Below are 14,193 nucleotides of genomic sequence, written 5' to 3' on the forward strand. Positions count from 1 at the left end.
GAGACATGCTCAAAATCACTCCATATCTAGCCTAGAGATTGGAAGTGCTGTGCTGCAGCAGCACAGGAGATCAGCTTTGTAGTGCTGTGTGCATTATTTGCAGATTAATCAGCTACCTACCGAGACATTGCCCTCTACACCCCCACAGCAAACCTCAGCAGACATGTGCAGAGCACTGACCTGTAGCACAACCTTTGTGTCCTGGGGCACAACGGTGACAATACGCGAGCCTCGCTCCACCTTGCGCAGCGTCTCGCTGTTAGGGACTGCAGCACTGCTCAGGCCAGCCTGAAGGGCTGAAGACAGCAGTTATTAGCAGACACACACACACCCCTGCACAGTGCCACCTGGACAGCTTTCCTGTGTAGCTCTGCAAGGGCTCCTACTTCCCCAGCTCAGTCAACAACACATCAATGGTCCTTAATGGCTGCAAGCAGGTCGAGAACCTTTTAGCGCTGAGCAGTGCTGTACAAAGTAGAGGTGTGCCCTCTATACACCGGGAACATAAAGCTTAATGCACCAGAGAGAGGAGCACTGAAAGCTGTAGAGCGCCAATAACCTGTCATCCTGACCCTCATGAGGGCCTCATCTCCCTAATGGACAGAAACTCTTCCTGTTGGGATCCCTTCTCAGCCACATGCCCTTGAATACCAGAGCGCCTTTTCTGGTTTTGGACATGCAGGGAAGGAGAGAATGCAGAGATAAGCTGTTGAAAATATGGAAGGAACAACCATAGGACAAATCCTGCTCCCTGAGAGGAATGTATAATATCCAGAGTTCCCATGCTCCTTCCTCTCTTGCAGATTTTTGCAAGCAGCTCTCTTCCTCTGTCTTGAAGTAGCTGCTTTGAAATGACCCAAATACAGCAGGTTTGGATGTGGAAAAATGGGGACACATCGCAGGTCCAAGACAATGGCCATGGCAGAACTAGCATTTACCTTTCACTGTTAGGTCCTTCAAACAGAAGCACTGACAGGTGTGGGAGTTGGTTGTCACCAACAAAAATTCATTGTATGTTGCAAATGAGGTGATGTTGGAAGCAACCTGTAGAAAAATTACTATGTTTATTGCTGTACAGAGCACAAAAGGAAATCTGCCTTTGGCAGAGGAAAAGGGGACAGAGTAAGGGGAAAATGCTTTGGTACCTCAGCGTCATTAACAAAAAAACGGCATCGATCAGTGAGGCCCAAGATCACCTCCTGTAAATGAAAAGGATGACAAGTGTAAGGAATCGGTGTCTCAATCTCCAGTGTTTCACCACAGTGACTGGTAATGGATTCAAGTGCTTTACAACTGAGTATCAACTACCTCATGTGAATGATCTAGAAAAGCTGGACAGGAAGTCAGGCAATCTCTATTCCAGGAGGGCTTACCTAAGTGTCTTTAAATACTTCTGGATGGAAAACTAGCTTGGTTTACCTTGTCACAGAAACATAAAAGCAGAAGCCACACCAGACCATTTCGTTTATTTTATTTAGCAGCTTTAGGTGCAAAATAACAGAGGATAGACACTAGTACAGAGGAGAAGAGCTTAAAGCAACTCCATACCGCACTCACCTGGATACCCACTGAAGGAAAGAAACCCTGAAAATAGCAGCAAAATAGCTAGTCATTCCTTAAGCTGTTGTTGGCGATGGTTTCTTGTGATAGGTACAGGAAACACTACTAGCAGTAGATCTGCAGTAACTCAGAGCAGATGTATTTGCTAAAAGGATAGCTTCAGATAAAACAGAGCAAAATGCTGTTTTCACAGAGAGCACAGCAGTGACTGATGAAAATCTTAGAATTGAAATTTCTTGCTTTTCAATTAGATTATTCATGAAATTAACAGGAAGGGGAGATTGGATGTTACCTACAAGCCATCAGAAATGCTCTAGAAGACAAGGAAAGATGTGCTGTCAGATCTGCATAGGGCCTTACATAGAACCCAGTTAAGTATCACTGGAACCTGGGCAGAAAATTATGGTGCACGTTTGACACAGAGAACAAGTAAGTCAGGAGTTCAAACTGCTCACAGTCTTACTTACTTCACCACCGATCCTCGTAAGAGCCGTCTGCACACAAAGCTGGGGGAACTGGACAGCACAGCCACTGCTACTCTGCCAGGGCTCAAGGACTGGAGGAGAAGCCTCTGAAGAGCAAAGAAGATCAGACTGTTTTCCAGCCTAAGATTCAGACATTACAGCCACATAATATAAATCCCAAGAAACCACAGCTGCAAGTATCTGACATTATCTGACATGGAGAGGAGGAATATTAAAATGTAAGTCCAGCACATGGCAAAATAGAAGGTGGTAACTTCTAGAGGCTCAGAAGCAACTTTATTCCACTACAGAACAAGAAGCACCAAGGATGTGGCATTCAGTCACCACTTCTGAAGCCTCTAAACCTGTCATCTTTTCAAATGACAAAGTCAGAGCTATCATTCTCAACAACATTAACTGCTTTCAGTTGAAAATCATTGATTTTAGTCAATTTGTGGGGCTAGAAGGAGCATGAAATGCAGCACCAACCGCTATCAAGGGTCACCCATGTTCCTGCAAGTCAAATCATCATTAAATGTTTTAAGATTTTATTTATTTTTTTTAAAACAACTATACCTCAGGCCAGGGGGCCTTAAAAGGGTCCAGCTTACCCCAGAGGTACTTCAGGATCCGTCCATCGGCCAGCTGTAGAGCTACAGTTTTGGTCACTGGGCTGCAGCACAGGCTTATCACTTCTCCATCTACAGGCACAGACAACCTGGAGCAAGGTACAGAAAACACAGAGCATCAGTCATGGTGGATACATTTAAAACGCCAATCCTCCATTTCCTGGGGCCAGAGTGAAGGGTGTAGATCTCCAGCCCGGACCCATATCTTTGTCAAGTAAATCCTTATATCCTTCACACTTACATGAGCTGACACTGGTAAAAAAAAAGAGCACCAACAACTTGTGTCAATTAGTGTTTGCCTCGCTGTGCTAGTCACTGTCTGCACACTTACAGCACTCTGCAAAACCCACACTTCTTTTGTTCTAATCTACAGTTCACATGCAAATTACCCTGCCTTTGCCTTGTAAGTGCTGCAGAAAGTGACTCTCAGGATCTCTCTGTGAAGCAGGTTTTTGTAGCCCACTTGGCTTCCTTTCATGCTGACTGCACAAAGACCAGCAGTTAGTTGGAGGAGGAAGACAGGAATAACAACAGCTACCAGTCCTCTCTGGACTTTAGTAATGTGGACAAAGGGTAGAACTGAGAAACTTGCTCCAAGGGCCTGGACTTCAGAGAAGGTAATAGAGATATCCTGCACTGACACAGGCATGCTGGCATACTACGTCTTGTTAGGCTGGGCGTAGGCATTAGGACTACATGCAGGCAGCTTCATGAGCTGTTTTGTTCTCCTGCAGGAAGACAGCCAAATCCCCCAAGGCCAGTCCCCCAACAGCCTCCAGGATGCACGAGAGAATTCTTTCTAAGCCCCAAGGCACTCTCAGACCTCACCCACAATTGCAATCTCTTGTACCGTAAATTCAGGTGCTCTTCTTCAGCTCCAGTCACATAAGGTGCTGCAGTCAGGTGGTGAAGGACAGACTGAGAAGCATGCTGATCCTGACCGACCACCAGGAAGCTGTCATCTGGCAGCCAGGTCAGGCATCGGAGCCCAAGAGGATGCATCATCTCATCAGCGCTGCTGCCCAAATCAACCCTATCATGAAATAAGAAAGACTGTGAAGAAAATAGAACTCGATTTTAGTTTTCGCATCAAAAACCTCACTGCAGAAAGCCAAGATCCTCCTAGGCACAGCCTGGCTGTAGAGACACACAGCATGGCTAGGAATTCACTCTGCAGTTGCACTAGTTCTGTATTACCTGTATGTTTTACCCAGGTGTGGCGTTTCCACATTGGCTTTAAATCCATTTCCACCCACAGCTCCTAACCTGATAGCGGGGTCCTGCACTGTCCTTTGTCCTAACAAACACAGAACAAAATAGAGTTCAGACATTCTGCCAACAGAGTCCCTTCCATTTTCATCCTTACAAAAAAAAAAAACATAGATGCTACAGAAAGTGATTATGAAAATATAAAATATACCACCCCTACATGTACAACTGGCACATCCTCCTCCTTATTAACATTCACCCTGAGGAACAGAACTACCTTGTAATGTCACAACGCATAACTGAGAGGCTGCGGCAATGGTCTGTTGTCCAGCAGCACACTGAGTATTACCCTGTTCATAGGAGTGCTTCGGGAAGTGATGGGCAGCTCAGACAGACCCTGTACAGCTAATCACAGATTGATTCCAAGTGTCAGGGACAGGGCTTCTGTTAAAAAACAATAGTGAAACATACTCTCACCATATCTGTATACAGTGATCTTGTTATCAGCATCCAGGACAGCCATGTCTCCACTATGTTTAGGATCTGTGTGAAATGTGACCTGATTAACTGCTTGTTTGAGCTGAAGCTCATAGGTACACATGGGTGGAGGCACCACAGCATGCTGGAATGCCGTGACAAGCACTTTATCTGTGGAAGAAAGCAGAAAGAAACCAAGCTGTAACAGCTTTCAAATGTCAGAAAGGCTCTTATTAGGTTCTTTACTGAAAGCAGGAGTCTTACCTCCATCTATGACAGCCACATTTGCCACGTGCTGGCTGTTCTGCCCCATCCCATGGTCTGTGGTCCAGTGCCAGTCATAGCAGAGGTACTGCCAGCCCTGGCAGAGCACATGCAGCCTATATGGGACCACTGGGTCCCACAGCAGTGACACCAGCTTATTTTTTTCCATGTTGCCAAAATGCAGACTTTGCTTCAAGTACCAGTGATAGTTCCCTGTGGTCCATAGCTGAACTATAGATAAAAAAAAAATAAAATAAGGTTACCAGAGATTACTACTTGAAACCCATCTCAAACCCTCCCCACTGCTTTTCTGCAGGTGATTTAACAGTTTCACCCTCCAGACCATGGGCTCTGTCATACAACACCCAGCACAAGAAAATTTTAACCCCTGATTTTGATCAAAGGAGTCAATCTTAGAATTCCTCTATCTCCCCTCTCTGAGAAGGGAAGGGATCACACCCTAAGCATTCCATGTAATACCACCTTCAGATACAGCAACCTGGGAGATGCTTTGAGCTCAAGCTAGCTAGCGTTTCCTCCTGACCTGCAGAGGGATCTCAAAGCTGTAGATAAGCCATCCCAAAGTCTCCTCTCCTGCAGAGGGATATCCACTGCTGACCACATTCACAGGCAAGCGTAAAATCCAGAGCTTCACAAAGCACTCTCACCGTAACTGCTTGGGCTGGAGTTTTCAGTCTTCAGCTCTTCCAGCCATATAGCCAGGACCGTGGAATCTGCATTCCAAAGCAGTTCATTAACCTGCAGAAACAAAAGATGGCTCTTACTGGATACTGCTGCCTCTGCCAAGACTAGGTATATTTCAGATCAGTTTTCAAGACCATAAGTTACTCCTTATGTTCAACAAGGTAAGGTACATGCCTTAATGTACTAACACAGTACTTGCATACTGCAAAGCTCCTGACAGCTGGAGCAAAACACCCTGAAGCAGAACCCATCACAGCGGCTGTACACAGCTGAAGAGGTTATACACGAATGGGACAGCAGAATTCTCTTTGTTGACCTTGGCACTGAGAAATGGTCTGCCAAAAGACCTCTCAGCATCCAAAGGCAGAAGTTGAAACAATGCCTTAGTAGCAGATTTTCACTTACATTATTTGGGACAATGTGAGTTATTTCACCTCACTCCTGGATGAGCTGGCATCCTAAATGGCATTTCTGAAGCATTTGCCTAATATCAAGTATACAGAGGCCAGCAGTACCCTAGGGGTACAACACCCCAGTTTTGCTCTGTACTGAAAGCTGCAGAAGGCATTGTATCTTGACTGTTCTCTCTTCCACTAGGACCAGCACTAAGTGCAAAGTCAAAAACTTCCTCTTAGAATCTGGATAGAGATCTCGTCTTCCTCTCCACTACAGTCTAATGAAAGAAGCCCAGACCCAGCACTCACTTTGACCTGCCCTTTCCGGAACGGGAGGGTGAACTCCCCATGAAGAAGTCCATTCTTCTCCAAGAAAACCACATCATGTCTGTTGGGTTTTTCTTGCGTGGATGCTATCAAGTTTCCAGAGGGCCTTAAAAAAAAAACAAAAAACAGTGGTTGCTCACACAATCACTGACTGTCATTTTAAACACCAATCATCTCCCCTCTCTCCAGAGAGGAAGCTTTCACATGAGAAATGAAGAAAAGGGCAGCAGGAGATCTGTTTTCCTCATCTGTTCTCCTCAGCACTGTTCAGATGAAGTCATAGGTGCAGCACAAATGTTTCACAGGGTCCCTAACATCCTCAGGTGAGCAGGTAAGTGTCAGCACAGGCAAAGGCACCTGTAATATTCCTTTTCACACAGTTAAATCCCAAACCACCTGATACTGAGACAGCGCAGAGAATCTATCCCTTCTTCCCACATGTAATGCAAGTTTTTCAGGTCTTATGGGGCTACCCTTCCACATAATGGATCAGAAGATGGCTTTCTTCAAGTTTTGAGAAAAATAAACATGGGAGAATGAAATTAATGCTAAGCAAAAAGCAGTGGCTAGGAAATAAAAACAAGCACTCTGCAGCCCTTACACAGGTTCATTGCTACTCACTTCCAGGCCAGTGCTTGTTCTAATCCCGAGATGGGCTCACTTGTTGACTGCAGCACAAGCTCCCTGTTCCACACCCGGACCTTTCGAGCACCTAGAAGTTGAGAAGGCAGGGAGAAAGAGGTGTAAGAAAATACCGGGAAGAGAACCTTAATTTTCATGAGGGTGGGAGAGCAAATTTGGATGTTCGTGAATAGAAAGGATATTGCTTTTGTACACCTTATGGGTAACAACAGCACATCAAAACTTCTGTCTCAGGAAGTTCTTTCATAGTAATTGAGTGACTCTACTCAAATAAGTAGGAATTTCAGTTCAAAATAGCTCAGTGGTAGCTGTTTTGCTCTTCAGCAAAACATTTAAATTGTCTTGTATTATTCAAAATCTTCCTGATCCGAAGTACTAAGGGTCAAAACCCAAACTAGTGGAAAAATAGGTCTTTGGTACAGTTCAATATACTGGCCAAACACATTTAAACTGCTCAGGAATATCAATCATGGAAGACAATTACAAAACCCGGAGAAAAGCATTATCAATACATAAAGGCTGCAAGGCCAAATTCTTACTATGAGGGACTGTGGGTACTGCAACACCCAGACACATTCACTTGGTATTAGGAACCTGAAAGAGATTGCTTAGAGCTCAAGCAGTGGCTTAGAGATGGTGAAAAAAAACAGTTCACTTAGTAACTATTCAGTAGTAAACTCTTCAGACCTCTCACTGGACTGAAAACCAAACTGAGAGAAAGCATTCAAAAGACCACATTTACAAAATGTCTTTCTGAACCCTTGAATCAAAATAGAGGAAGGAGCAATTAATTAGCTCAAATCCCCAGTTTTAAGTGGCCAAAGTGACCACGGACACTAGCCAGTTCTTGCCTTTCTTAATTCCACTTAAGAAGCCTTTTAAACAAGTTGATATTTCAGTGGAATTTGGTACCATACCTGTCTCTGGACAGACAGCACTCACGGCAACAAACTGCCCATCTCCTCTCCATGTCACCCGAGGCCTGCTGTCATCCCAGGTTGAAGTAGGTGATACTTCCTGAAGTCGTACAAAAGAAAGTTGCATCAACACTTAAGAAGGAAACTGCTGGCTTTATCTAAGCAGACTGCATTGCTAAGACAGCTCTTTCAAGAAGCTTGGCATGAAAACAACCCATTAAACAATCGTGAGACTGAAGTTTAGAATTCACTACTCAGAATGTTATTTTAGGAAATGCTAGAATTAAAACTGTCTGTCAATTCAACCTGTTCCTCCTGCATGTCCATATGACCATCTATTCTATGATCACACGATACGCTTCCCTTTCACCTCAGTCTCTCCTTACAGACCAGCTGTGCCCAAGCTGGACATGCTGCAAGGGTGAGTCAAGGTTTGTTCACAACCACTACTTAAGAGTCAACATCCCCTGGAAGGAGGGAAAGGCATGCTGCCACACTGTATGGCACACAAAAGTTGGGATGAGAAGTAGCATTTTTCAAGGCAAAGAGGTTCTTCACAAAACAAAACAGGAAAAAAAAATCTCAACAGAATACATATAAAAAAGGCAGCTGTTCAGAGGTTTAACTTGGCCAAACTAGGCATATTTTTCTAGATACGGCCAAACATTATCCTGGTCCATCCTTCCTAATAGTAAAGCTATTGCAGGACACATTTCATCTCTTTTAGTGGTAGCCTACCATATTTCAGCAGGACTGTTTTAATCTGGGCCACACATTTTCCCATAAGTTTTCATTTCCAATTGGAGTTTATTAGCTACCTGAATTTTCATTAAAAAAAAAAAAGATGTAAATGAAGAAGAGTCAAACAACGGAACAAAGACCTAAAACTTACAGGCACAGAGAGAATCACCTCACGTGACTGGTGGCAGTCAGTAGCCCAAGTCCTTAAACTCTTGCCTTCGTGGAGCAAGCTGAACTACGTGCTACAGCTTTTGGATATATAAATATTTTGATACAGAGAACACATTCAGTAACATCTGTCATGCTGATTCAAGGGTGGCTTTACATCAGCAAGCCCTAGCACTTACAAATCTTGCTTTGAGCTCCATATGAACCAGCCTTAAGTACTTCCAGCTGCTGGCCTGATATAGGAAGAGGATAAAAATGCTGAATCCCAAATAACAGAAACAATCAGAAAGAGACTATGAAGACAGCTACCTGGAAAGGCAGTGTCAAACTAGCAGAGCTGAAACAACAGAAACTTTCTTTATACATATCTTCCCTCTGGGGAGTATGGACCTAATGTAAGAAAAATAACCTAATACCGTTTGCTTGCGATGTGCTGCCTGTTTTCCCTCTGATCCATGGAATTGCGTCTCCTTTTTACCCCAGCCAAGAGCAACAAACTTTCCTGAGGAAGAAATAATCATTGTAGTAGAAGATTTACAGAGTTATGTTGCACATTGTGGTTAACAACTACAGCATCACGCCACATACTCCATCCATCCAAGTTTAATTCTAAAAAAAATTGGAGGAAATTGACATAACCCAGAAAGTTTTCCAGTACAAGAAGCTTGTTTGAATTTCCTCTGACAAATACAATATTGGTATTCCCTTCCAGCTGCCCAGAAGAACTACAGTCCAAAATGTTTCCTAGGGTCTAGTAAGCGCTCCATTTCTTTATACGTGCTTACAACACACCAACAAAAACAGCCCAAGAAACTTTATTTCATGTACCTCTTACCTTCTCCAAACTCATTTTGGTGGATTTGCTTTTCAGCAATTGGCTCAAAATCTCTTGTCATCATGATAAGAGTTTGCTGACCTGCAGGTTAGGTATCAAATACAGCGTTAGTACTGAGATCTCCAGCAGATCAAAATGTTTTCCTCTATTATCCTACTATTTTGTAATGGACTTGAGTATAAGAGTATTTCTAATGGTAGCACAATACAAAAGAGAATGCATCCTTCGAAGCAGAAAATCTCAAACTGGAACAGAAGGACACCTTAAAGTCTCTCTCTTCAGAAACATAATTCCTGAACTAGCCTTAAAGATTTCTTTCCACTTTTGAAGTAAGCACTTGGCACTTCATCAACATTTTTACTCAAGGTGTGAAGGTGACTGACAGTAGTCAGTGTAGATTTATGGAGGGGAAATCATATCAGACCTATCTGATTGCTTTTCACAGTGAAATAATGGTTTGTGGATATTTGGAGAGACCAGTGGTTGTTATCTTGACTCCGAGGAGGCTTTTGACACCGTCTGCCATACATCACAGACAAACTCATGGAAGACAGGATGGATCAATGAACAGTGAATGTGGACTGAGAACTGGCTGAACAGACAAGTCCTAAGCTTGTTAGTGGTGAAAAATCTAGCTTGAGTCTGGTCACAAGTGATACTTCACCACCAGTGGACCTAGAGCCAATGCTGGTTAACATCTTCATAAGTGACCTGGATGACAGGACCCTCGGTGTGTTTGCAGATGACACAAAACTGGGAGAAGAGGCAGGTACAGCAGAGTGTTGTGCTTCCATCTAGAGGACCTTGTTATGTGGAAGAGACAGGCTGACAGACACCTCTTGAAGCTTAACACGGACAAAAGCCAAGTGCCACACCTGGGAAGTGATAATCTCAGGCAGTAGGACAGACCTGGGGGACAACAAGCTGGAAAGCGTCTTGGCAGAAAATGCCCTGTGTGTCCTGAGGCATGCACATGAACTGGCAATATGCCTCTGCTGCACAGGATGCCAACAACAGCATGAGCTGCACTGGAAGCAGTGCCGTAACACAATGGCAGCGATCCTTTTTACTTTTTATTTTTTTACTGTGTGGGTGGTCAAAGACTGGAACATACCACCCACAGTGGCTGTAGGGTCTTCATCCTTAGACATATTCAAAACCTGACTGAGAACAGTTCCCAGAAATGTTTTCTAGGTAACCCACTTGGAACAGAATGGCTGGAATAGATGATCTCCAGTTTGCCTCCAGCATGTGATACTTTGTGTTTCTGTTTTGCCTGAGGTTAACTTTGTTGTCAAGGAGAGATATATTGGTAGAAAAGCTTGTAATAGATGTTTCTTACCAGAGGACAAGAAGCAATATTTATTAAGCAATCTAATGGGCTTATAATACAGGAATATTTACATTTTAATGCAAAATCAAAAAATATACCTCCCTGGAAGACCCAAAAGACTAGTGAAATATTTTCTATAGAAGTCAGCTTTTTGGGTCTGAACAGCTTCAGGTGGGATCACTAAAGCTCCTTATGGATTATAAAATGAAACAATATATAGGATCAGGTGGTCTTTTTTCTCTTCTTCAGAGTCTTAATCCCAGTTTCATGACTTTGTATCTTGTTTTCCTTATCTTAAAATTATCTGTATTTTACACTTTGGTCATCGTGAATTCCACTCCTTTGGCAGAAAGCTTACAGGTGGTTGTTAATACCTGTTGCAAGCAAAACAAGCTCTTGGTCGGGACTCCAGCTCATGACACTCAGGCCGCTGTCCACACTTCCAACACATTCCACCTGTAAGACAAAAGCAGTATCACAGGTGAGCAGCAACACCAATGCAACATCATCCAAGCATCACTCACTGGCTGAAGGAAATCCTCACATACCTAGAGAAGTCACAGGAGTTATTTCACCCTTGGTGTTGAATGAAACAAAAGAAGTACTTCTATTTATGTATGTGAGCCCAAATAACCTACAGATCAGCATTTTCTGCCACACAGTTTTTCCAAGAGTTTTATTTTGCAGCTCTCAGTCCTACATTAGCATGTAATAGTCTTAACAGTAATTAATACTGCCACAGATTGGGTCTGTGGTTCTACTGGTAGACAGTCTGATGTCACACAACAGAAATAACTGTTCTTTCCTAGAAAATTCTAATGTGCACTGAAGTGGCACTATATCCATTCAAAACCTGACCCCAAAAGCTGTTTGTAAACGCCAAATGTGATAGCTGAACTACCTTCAAAGAAGGGTATGAAAAACTAAGCCATTCTACTGAGACATTATGGGTGTATAAACAATACCATGACAGTAGTTCTCTGCCCACTGCATTGTTACCCTGATTTGCAAGGAACAAAAAATCGGCCACGGGACAGAACTGCAAGATAATTTGATTCAAGAAATTAAGCTTGGATATATTTTTTTTCCCCCCCCAGGTAAGAAGAATAGGACTATACGCTGTTGTACAGTAAGTATCACCCACATATAACAGGTTTCAGAACAAGCAGAGTAACATCCAAGGCTTCTTGGTGCCCAGACTGTACCAAAAGTATACAACTTTATAGCTCAGAAAGTAAGGCCTAAAGCCTTGAAATAAAAGATTTGAAGTTAAATATGAGCTCTGACCCATATACCAGTGCAAGAAGAGTCCCATGTATCAGATCTTTTATCTTTATTCCCTTTATGACACACACTGAGTTGCAATGAAGGGCCTGCTTTTCAGATATAGATAGTTGTTTTTATATTTAAGTGGTATTTGCAAATCAAACCCAAACAAGAACCCAAAGAGGTGAGCTGCAAATAACCACAAACTGGCAGCCAGCCCGGACAGACCACAGTCATCTCATACACCTGCACTGTTGGGCCGATACTGTCAGAGGTGAGGCAGACTTCAGAAGATGCTACTGTGGTGTTTAAGCATTTTACTGAAGACAGTACAAACTGGATAACAAGGAGGGTACAGAAAGTAAGCGTCTCAGTTCCTGCCTATTTAATCAGCTGGTATATACTGGTCTTTCCTCGGTCTTTTCTAGTTTGTTTGTTTGTTTTCATATTTTATTCCAAACAATTTTAAAATCTTAACATACAATTGTTTCTTCTCTCTCCACTTAACTCACGTCTGCACAATTTGCTAAGCACAAAGTTCTGTAGTGACTGATAATAAAACATTAACAAACCTGTGAGTTATGGATTACATTATTCTGTATGGAGTTTCAGCAATATCCTATTTCTGTGATGCTGTTTGTCCAATGGATCCAGTGCTGCTGACCATATGCCATTAGCCCCCTGAGCAAGCATACAGAACTGAGGCTGTGGACATGCAAGCTGCAGGTTAGATTCTGGTTCATTTATGGAACGTATACTTTGTACTTGATTCTGCACAAGGCTTCCACAGAAATCAGCCTATCTATCCAAGAAATGAAGGCTAACTGCAGCTCAATGTAATAAACATGCAACTGTCCCCCAAACTGTCACCTTCCTCTTGAAAGCTCTCTATACTGTTCTCTCTTTCCTGCCACGATACCTGCTTTGTTCTGAGATTGCACAGCAGGATGTCTCCAGCTGCTGTGGCAACACACACACATTCTTGCTCTGGAATATCTTCGATACCGACGATGGAGCCACTTTCATCCTCTGGCATAAAACCCTCTGCAGTCAAAGAAACTTCTCTTGTCACCTGGACATGGAGAGGCCAATAGCTTAACAACTGCACATCACCAGACATTTTTACAAAAATGACAGAGTAACAATTAAGAGAGTATTTCATCTACCGCAGTTACACAAAGCACTGCTTGTCAGCAGCTAGCACGTGGATGTATCAGAGAAAAGCCAACATGCAAACGCTTCTCTTCCATAGGAAACCGTGAAAGTTCTCGTGTTATAACATTAAAAGGTGCACACGTAGCTGCTTAAAGCGGCCCTCTATTTTTAAGGGATCATTCAGACTTTACAGAGACACAGCACAGAAAATTTCAGATGAACAAAAACATTTGGGCGTGCATTCAGGTCCAGCAAAACAAGGATGAGATTTACAACTGTTAGATAGTCCAGTTCCTTCTATTTAATTGCACACGTGTTTTGCACATCGAAAACATCATGGAAATAAAAATAATTTAATTAGAATCACATATATTGGAAATAAAAAGCCCTCAAAACGAATAATAATAGAAGAATATGATGTATTAAGTGGGCTTCTGGGTAGTTTTTTGAGTTCTGAAGGTATTTTAGAGTTGAAAGCACTCACAACGCGGATTTCTAGAAAGCGCCCTTCTTTAAAAACGTTAAAAGGAGAAGCCCCCAGGAAAGCCCCAAACCCCTGCGCAAGTTAGCTTCAGAACTGAACCCACGGGAAGAATTTGACGCCTCAGAGATATCAGAGCACGGTTTAATAGGATTTTTTTCCTCAGAGATGTTCCCCGTTCCCCCCCCCCTTTCACCCGGAGCTTCTCCCCCCTCCATTTTCCACCCTCCCCAGCCTAACACCGCCCCGACCCGCGGCGCTCACCGGCTGCCCGCCGGCGCCCAGCTCCACCAGGCCATTTGGGGAGCCCACCAGCACCACACCGGGCTCGGCGCCGAGGCAGAAGCGCTGCGGGGCGGCGGGGGGGATGGCGGCGGGGCGGCGCCCGGCGGCGCGGAGCAGCCGCAGGTTCCTCATGGCCAACGGCCGCTCACGGCGCCGCCATCTTACCGCGGCGCGGCGGGGCCAGGGCGCATGCGCCGCCAGCAGGCGGGGCCCCCGCCGAGCGCCACCTGCCCGGGGCCGGCGGTGGCGGCCATCTTGTGGGTGGCACCCGTTCCTCCCCTCCCTCCTTGGTGCCTCGGGACAAATAAATTTTAATTGGGAATGCGCTCGTTTTGCGTCG

General features: G+C 43.9%; 1 protein-coding gene across 3 annotated transcripts in view; it reads right to left on the minus strand.

The window, feature by feature from the left end:
- ELP1 (elongator acetyltransferase complex subunit 1) overlaps positions 1-14,050 on the minus strand; it is a 29,932-nt gene extending 15,882 nt beyond the window's left edge. The window contains exons 1-19 of one of the 3 annotated variants that reach the window (XM_068667274.1): positions 13,833-14,050; positions 12,852-13,004; positions 11,041-11,122; positions 9,334-9,414; positions 8,915-9,000; positions 7,590-7,689; positions 6,652-6,742; positions 6,013-6,136; positions 5,272-5,362; positions 4,604-4,834; positions 4,340-4,510; positions 3,851-3,950; positions 3,504-3,686; positions 2,636-2,742; positions 2,028-2,131; positions 1,558-1,584; positions 1,146-1,199; positions 939-1,044; positions 181-296 (exon numbers count right to left, since the gene is read on the minus strand). In XM_068667274.1, coding sequence (XP_068523375.1) covers positions 181-296; positions 939-1,044; positions 1,146-1,199; positions 1,558-1,584; positions 2,028-2,131; positions 2,636-2,742; positions 3,504-3,686; positions 3,851-3,950; positions 4,340-4,510; positions 4,604-4,834; positions 5,272-5,362; positions 6,013-6,136; positions 6,652-6,742; positions 7,590-7,689; positions 8,915-9,000; positions 9,334-9,414; positions 11,041-11,122; positions 12,852-13,004; positions 13,833-13,985 — 2,160 coding nt within the window. In that variant the 5' untranslated portion in view covers positions 13,986-14,050. Of the gene's footprint in view, positions 1-180; positions 297-938; positions 1,045-1,145; positions 1,200-1,557; positions 1,585-2,027; positions 2,132-2,635; positions 2,743-3,503; positions 3,687-3,850; positions 3,951-4,339; positions 4,511-4,603; positions 4,835-5,271; positions 5,363-6,012; positions 6,137-6,651; positions 6,743-7,589; positions 7,690-8,914; positions 9,001-9,333; positions 9,415-11,040; positions 11,123-12,504; positions 12,639-12,851; positions 13,005-13,832 lie in introns of those variants that run through there. The other 2 variants (XM_068667275.1, XM_068667276.1) reach the window with 2 other exon arrangements.
- Positions 14,051-14,193: the final 143 nt, after the last annotated feature.

The sequence above is a fragment of the Anas acuta genome, chromosome Z (genome assembly GCF_963932015.1).
Source record: "Anas acuta chromosome Z, bAnaAcu1.1, whole genome shotgun sequence".
Classification (NCBI taxonomy): Eukaryota; Metazoa; Chordata; class Aves; order Anseriformes; family Anatidae; genus Anas; species Anas acuta.